This window comes from Colius striatus, chromosome Z, assembly GCF_028858725.1.
Source record: "Colius striatus isolate bColStr4 chromosome Z, bColStr4.1.hap1, whole genome shotgun sequence".
In the NCBI taxonomy this organism is placed as follows: Eukaryota; Metazoa; Chordata; class Aves; order Coliiformes; family Coliidae; genus Colius; species Colius striatus.
Window position 1 is genome coordinate 68,907,374 of NC_084790.1, and position 7,789 is coordinate 68,915,162.

The window sequence follows — 7,789 nt, forward strand, 5'->3', positions numbered from 1 at the left end:
TGCATCCAGCTGCTAGAATTTAATATTTCTGTATTTGATTCTTTTCTCATTCTGGTTGTATGCGCAGTAGCAGTGAAAAAATGGATGAACACCCACATTTGGGAACAGAAAGCATCTGGTGTTCAATATCTTGGAGGTGCCACAATACTACTGTCTTGTAAAATACCTGTCAGAATAGGTAAGCACAACTAATGCATATGCACTTGGGCAACTCAGAGAGAGTTGGTTTTGACTAAGAGTGGGAGGATTTTATTCTTTTACAAACTCTGCACTGCAGCAGATGTATCAGAAACCCATTCACAACTGAAATGAGTTCCATGTACTTGTGAAGATAAACAATGCCCCCGGCACTCCTCTGCAGTCTAGTCAATATGGTGCCACCAGCTTGTAGTGGAAGTGATTTCACAAATCCCTCAACCTCCTGAGAGTTCCTAATGGAAAAGGTACAGCATGGAGAGATAAGATGATTTTTCAATACTCTTTAGAAAGTGCTGAAAATTGCTGTGGCGGATTACATATACTTCCTGTGTGTTATATAACTTCATAAACAGTCAGATATACTGTTGTAATAATGTTCCTAGTAAATTAAAACATCAACATTAAACAGAAGAGAACAATAAAAGTTCATTTGGCTTCTTGGATCTTCTCTTGTCAGGCTGGCATAGGGTAGGGGTAAGCTGCACTGATGTAGGTGACATTGGCAGCATCACACAGCAGTGGTTGAGTTAACAAACCTAATAGATCTGCAGAGAGAGACCTTAGAGTCCTGATTGATAATAGGCTAAATATGTGCCAGCAATGTGCCCTCGTGGCCAAGAAAGCCAATGGCATCCTGGGATGCATCAAAAAGAGTATGGCCAGCAGGTCAAGGGGGGTTCTGCTCCCCCTCTACCCTGCACTGGTGAGGCCTCTTCTGGAGTCCTGTGTCCAGTTCTGGGCTCCTCAGCTCAAGAGGGACAGGGAACTGCTGGAGAGAGTCCGGCGCAGGGCCACCAAAATGATCAGGGGACTGGAACATCTTTCATACAAGAAAAAGCTGTGGGAACTGGGGCTGTTCAGTCTGGAAAAGAGGAGACTGAGGGGAGATCTTGTTAACATTTACAAGTATCTAAAGGGTGGGTGTTAGGAGATTGGGACATCCCTTTTTTCTATAGTAGCTAGGAACAGGACAAGGGGTAATGGGATGAAGCTAGAAGACAGAAAGTTCCAGTTAAATGTAAGAAAAAACTATTTCACTGTGAGGGTGACAGAGCCCTGGCACAGGCTGCCCAGAGGGGTTGTCTCCTTTGGAGTTCTTCAAGACCCACCTGTACATGTTCCTATGTAACCTGATGTAGGTGAACTTGCTTCTGCAGGTGAGTTGGACTAGATGATCTCTAAAGGTCCCTTCCAACCCCTACCATTCTATGATTCTATGATTCTATTATCTGGTTTCCAAAATTGAAGAATTTGGCATTTCTCCATTTCTATAGGCCCTGTGTCCTTTACCTATGGTTAGAGAACAGTAAAGTTCTATGTTTTTTATGTAGGTGGCTGAAAGTTTGGGTACAGTTTGATCTTCTTCACCAGAGATAATGTTTAACTTGTATGGCAGCAAAAGAGCATTTAAAAAGAGAATATTGGGAAATAAATGAACACAGAAGAACGAGACTAGTCTGCAAAGGCAAAAACAGCCACAACTTTATTATTTTTTGCCACTGCTTCTCTAACAGAAAAAAAAGCCAAACCAAACACCAGAAGAAACAATTGCTTTTTGGATTGCATTTTATGGAAAGAGACAGATTCTACATTCCCTTCAGTTTTCAATAATCTAAAATTATTTAACAAGTTTTTAATTCTTTTAATCTTTCATGGAATAACAACATTTGTGTGATAACGTGTTTTTTCATATGGGAGACTGTCCCTGTGCAAAAATGGAAATGTTCTGTAAAACTATGTGTTTGACTGAAAAGTCTTTTAAAATAATTTAAAAAACATATTTCTGTGAGGTCAAAAGGGTTTATTTTTAATTTTGTGTTGAAATTTATCAAATGTACTCTTATCTATTTCTTCAGTGTAAACAAAGTTGCAAGGTAAAACTCCATCTGGCTCGATATTGTTAGAGAAAAATAATTGTTTAGACTTATGACTCTTCTGGCTTATCGAATGAATTAATTGAAGAGATAACAAATAAATGGTTTAATCCAAAAGATATGATACTTAGGTACCCAGACATATAGATAAACAGAACATAGTATTATTACTCTGTGTTTAGTTACTCCTCCCTCTATTGACCTAGAAGAAAATGAAATGCAGCTTTTCGATCAGTGCACACCAAGTATACCAAGTCATTCCCGTGGTGATATGATTAACTAATTCTCTACTTTCTATTTCAAACACTCTTTCAGACTCATTTTCACACATTTCTCATACTGGTTCATAATAACCTCAGTAGTCTTTTCTTACCTACCCCCTGAAAGTAAAAACTTTTGTCCTCTCTTCATTTAATGATTAAATGTCAAAATTTTCTTCCATGTTGATCAGAAAAGCTCATTCTCTTTTTTTTCCTGATTCTGTGAAAGAATGTATTTTTCCTTCTGTCCAGATGATCAGACTAATCCTTAATTCCCTTCAATGTGGCTCATCAAGAAAGATGGAACAGCTTGTATCTGCATTAAGCCAGAGTCTGTGAGCTTTGTAAATGTAAATGTAAATGTACGATTTTGCATGCAGTTGTCTGAAGGTTTTATTCCTATTAAACAAAGGATTGTCTTTCCTGGGAATGTGTTGCTGTTTGGAAATGAAGAGTTATATAAGAAAGTCCTGCTGTATTGTGGCAATAATATGTTACAGAGAATTAAAGGTGTATGCTTCTCACCTATCCCTTTGCATTATTATTTTTTTAAGATTATGTACTGTGGTCTTATGCTTTCACTGAATTTCAGCATGACTTTATTAGTAGCTCTAGCAAATAGTCTGGAAAAGGGCCAAATTCTGACCTTTCAACTTGTTTAGCAGTGTAACTGCTGGTTTGTATGTGCATGGAGAAGGTCAAAGTGAGGCCCAATGCTTTCTGTGGCTTTGGATTAACTTTAAGCAACAGTTTTATCTGGTGAGGGAAGAGTCTCGATGGAAAGCTTCATCTGTTCTTTCTGAGTTGTCGTGTGGGCCTGAATCTGCCTTGCTTGGCCTTCCAGCCGCAGAGTCCATTCGTGGCGGAGCCTGCAAAGAAAGGACAAGCACTTTTGCAAGCACAGAGCCAAATCCTTCAAAGGTATCCAGGGCTTTTCATCAGGGTCGAAGCTTTCCTCTCTTTCATCACCACAGCACTTGTCCTGTATTTATTTACCATCTACACATCTCTCTAGCTTGCTAGATTGGGAATGCAGGGGAGAAAGGGATAGTGCTGATGCTATCAGTGGTTGACATTGCTGGATTCCTAATGAGTCAAACAACTGCTGAAATACTGTCAGTGTGAAGAGCTCTGGTTTTTCCTCTGGGGTATTCTCAAAGCCACACAGAAGTACTGTCTATCCAGTAAGGTCATCTGGTATGTAAACTAAAAAATACAATTACAATCCCTGATCTCCCAAGTTTACTGTAAAATGCTGTGGAGAACTTTAAATATGTGGGTTTACTCTAAAGAAAAAAAAATAGTAATAAAAAAGTAAGCATTTTGTATCCAAAATCTCTGAAGACTTTGTATGTGTTTAAAGAAGGGAATTGATGTCACATGCAACAGCAGTCACATAGCTTCAAGACACAAGTATAGTACAAGCAGAAGGGAAAATCACTAGGGACCATTGCAAGATATTATTGACTGAGTCATTTTCCAAAGGAAAGGGTTTTATGAAACATCTGACCCAGCAATGTTACAGAATTACATATCATATGGTACTGTCAAGTGTATCATGGAATAAATGGGTTTCTATATATATTTATTGTGTTAAAAAAAGCAGTCAATGATTTCTTCTGATAATAACTTAGACATAGCTGTTTCACATGGATGCTTGTGCTAGTTTGGCTTCTGAATTTTATTTCAGATTTTGTTTTAAACTTATCTCATTTGGTCTATCTTGTCTTGTCTTCACTGTTCTCTTGTGCATATACTTAAGCCTCAAAAAAAAATTGTGCATTGGTTAAGAAAAATTTGCTGTTGAAAACACTGATGTTCCATGTCAATTAGTGTTCTAGGTGTCACAGAGGAGCATTTGCCTATACTTAGAGGTGCCTAATTCTCCCAGATGCCACTTATCAAGATGGGCCTTTAGATTTTGTAATGCCAGTGTCTATTACCTCCTGAAATTATCTTTTTTTTTTTTTTTTTTTGAGTTAGACAACAGTTTATAAACCATTTAGGATTTAATCAAGTGACCCTGAAGGAACTTGGTTAGAGCTATTTCAATTATGACCAGTTAAGGCACACCAAATACGTAAGCTAAGACACATTCAAAGTTATTTACTGCATTTTTTTTCCATTCAGAGATGTTCTTATAAAAACTTTAAACATTTTTACCTTTGTTAAGTTAAAAATATTATCTACACACCTGCTTGAAATTGGTTTGTAATGTCTTTTTGTTCTAGTTTGTTGCAGGGTGACAAAAGTTTCCAGTGCAGCTGAGGAGTCTCCTGGGTTTTATTGCACAAGTTTTCCTTCCAACAACTTGGAGGTTTGGGTTTGGGAATATTACTAACTAGACAAAGTAGGATACTGGGAACACCACTATTTGCATCTTACTTTTTGGGATACAAGGCCTGACCAGATCTTGAGTTCATCATCTTTAAAATGACAATAGTAACTTCTTCCTTGAGCACTAGAGTCCAGGTACCTTTGCCAGCACATTCCATTTTGTTAAGTCAAACAATTTATGTGAATTTATGTGAATGTCCCAGTTCTGAGGAAAGTTTATGCAGGAAAACCTTTGTCAACTTTGAAAGGAAAGCCCATCAGAAATATAGAACAAACACAGGTATTGGTTATTAGTCACAGGATTCAATTAGTGTGTGGGAGACCTTGATTCAGACTCCTGAGGTTCAATAGGTTAAGCAAGTATTTGAAGCAGTCTACCACAGTAGTGCAGAGTATTCATAACACATATGTACACAGCTCTCTATAGGCAGTGCCTGTTGTTTTATACTCTTTTGGAAAAATAAGTAAATTTGAATAGCCATATTTTTTATCTGTTGTATAACAGGAATGCTTATAAGATCTTATTGTACTGTTTCTGTCGTTGAGCCTATAGATATGACGCAAAGGGCTGTTAAACATGATAAAGATGCTATGGATTTGTTTATGCTGCACATTAAATGGTTGGTTTGCCTATCCTTTTAATGTAATACTACTTATTTATTTGTGTAGGTGTACCAATTCCAGGTAAAAATCCTGATATTTTCTGACTGTCACAAGCCATAGTGCCAAAGTGCTTTATTTTTATATGGCTATGCTCCAAGGCCTTTGAAGAATGCTCATGAGGTTCAGGGATGAGGGGTGTCTGAATTTCCGAGCAGAAGAGCCATGGAAATATGAGACAAACAGCTGTGAGAGGAAAAGTGCCAAAGGTCCAGAACACAATCCGTGCTATGAATAAAGCAGTACAATAACGGGTTACCTTTTTTTAAAGCACGTGATGACATGCCTTGTTGTCTCGTGCAGAATAATAATAAAAAAACACGAAAACACTTACTTATTCAGGGCGCTTTTGCTTAACCTAGACTCTTCATCTTTTCGTTGCTTAGTCTGCTCTTGGATGATTTTTTCCCAGAAGTTCTTCAGCCCTTCTGCATCATGACCACCTATCTTGTGGCGTCTAAAGTTGGTATGCTTGCTCATTCTCTGAAAAGCAATTTGGAGGTCAGAGCAGTCAGGAGTCTAATCAGAGGCAGATAAGGTTTTGCTTATCCCCTTACAATTTCTTTTTCATGAAGTACAGTTAAAATAAAGTAAGTCATTTAAGAGGAATGGGTAATTGATGCTTAGTCTGCCTTGAAACAAAGTATTCAACATTGAAATAGGCCTTGAGTGATTGATAAATGGTATACGTATATTTTTGTTACTAATAACTACACATGGCACAGTTCACTGAAATATTGTAGAGACCTCAATATGTTTGAAATTTTAAGTGGTTTTGTAAGAGTTTGGGAAAAATACTTTCGGATATAGTACCATCATCACTAAGTTCAGTTGAGATGTTGCTTTCCCTTTTTCTATCTCCTATAATTTAAAAAAGATCATAGATGGCTGTTATCCGAAGGAAATATGTTGCCTTTAAATGACTACTTTTACTGCTCCATATTATATCAAACACAACACATGCAGAGGAATTATGAATCTAAATTTGAAGCACACACAGTGCAAAGTCCTGGGGAGCTTGTTTTGGCCTCGTTCTTTAATTTGTCAAAATTTAGTCCTAAATACTGTTAAAAGTAGAACTTGTTAAAATATAGAGATGAGTTCAAATCAGTGAGAAAAAGGACAGAAGTGAGGTGAATTTCTCCTTGCTAAATGCATTGTGTTCAAACACACAGGGTTTTAAAATGCTCAACATATCTGAGGCAATTGCTGATATTATTGGATGTGCATTGGTTATCAGATTTTAATGGTACTTTCAAAATTTGCTACAACGTTAGATAAGCTAACCAACAAACTGCTATACTTCAAAGGTGAAACAGGAATTCCCGCATCAGTTTTCTCCGCAAGGCACCTCCAGCAGGTAGGAGGATGCAAGAAAAGAAAATACCAAAACTCTTCTGAGTTTTGTATTACTAAATCAGCACATAATTTGACAGGGCCTATGAATCTCTTTGGTGCTTTGTGTTCATCTATCTTCTCCCATCCCTACTTTTACCAGCTGAGTGCTCTGTGATGCTGATGAATTAATGCCTCATAGATCCTGATGTGTACTTGTGAGTTTGCTTCATAGACAATGTCATACTTTATGAGATATCCTTAAATAGTATGAAGACTATACTAATGTAGGCCAACCTGAGGAAACCTTTGATTTGTGTAATGCTGTGAGTGGAAGATCAGAGGAAAATAAAAGGAAGGTCAGCTACAATACAATGAGAGCACATATGTATAAGGTTTTCCTATCAAATACTGTATTTTAAACTCCTGAAGTCTTAAAAGAGCACACAAGAAAGATCTAGGCATCTTCCTAGATTGCATTTTTTAGATTTGGCATAATTTGGACATTTTCACATTAAAAAACTTCCTGGTGTTTAGCAAGATCAATAATAAATCAGTTTGCCAAACTCAGCGCTAAGTCTGACTGGGTTGAAAAACTAGTTTAACAAACAGGAAAATTTCTGCCACTTCCAGACGCATTGTTTTTCCACAGATAAGCCCAGTTTCTTAAAGACTGGCACAGTCCAACTCAGGAGGTAAGTGTGAACTGGTTGATCCATGTGCTATGAAAGAGTGTCCAACACGCTTTACTGGTTAGGACGCTGGTCCTCTTCACAGCAAGGTCAGAAAGAGCTGCAACATCACTGAAATAATCAGGTATTTGTGGTAATCAGCAGTTTTTGGTGTTTCCCGTTCTGTGGACTAGGGGTATAGCACAGTGGGATACAGCAATTGTTACATCAGTGTAGGAGCAGCAGTTCTACTACCATCTCTTTCTAGATGCACTTTGTTTATTAATGATGCGGTCTGAATGGGAATATCAGTTATCTTTAATGATCTTTTGTCTCACTTTGAGGCCCTAAAATAACAATGTTATTTAAGGCTTTATCTGTATCTTAATTCTATAGGCTTTGAGCAGTGTTAGAATAAATGTTCTGATAACAGCTTGTAATCATATTCTGTCTT

General features: G+C 37.5%; 1 protein-coding gene across 1 annotated transcript; it reads right to left on the reverse strand.

Annotated features, from left to right (window-relative positions):
* Positions 1–3,071: 3,071 nt before the first annotated feature.
* Positions 3,072–5,809, reverse strand: LOC133628742 (protein FAM240B-like). The gene is made up of 2 exons (XM_062017569.1): positions 5,664–5,809; positions 3,072–3,201 (listed from the first exon to the last, which is right to left on the reverse strand). Exons 1-2 carry the CDS (start codon positions 5,807–5,809, stop codon positions 3,072–3,074), a joined length of 276 nt encoding a protein of 91 aa, XP_061873553.1.
* Between the last annotated feature and the right edge of the window lie 1,980 nt (positions 5,810–7,789).

Bases quoted from the DNA above. Each gene is read 5' to 3' on its own strand.
- LOC133628742 (XM_062017569.1), bottom strand. From the start codon at position 5,809: ATGAGCAAGCATACCAACTTTAGACGCCACAAGATAGGTGGTCATGAT. The intron at 3,202-5,663 runs GTAAGTGTTTTC...CTTTCTTTGCAG, and splicing joins AGCAAAAGCGCCCTGAATAA to GCTCCGCCACGAATGGACTC.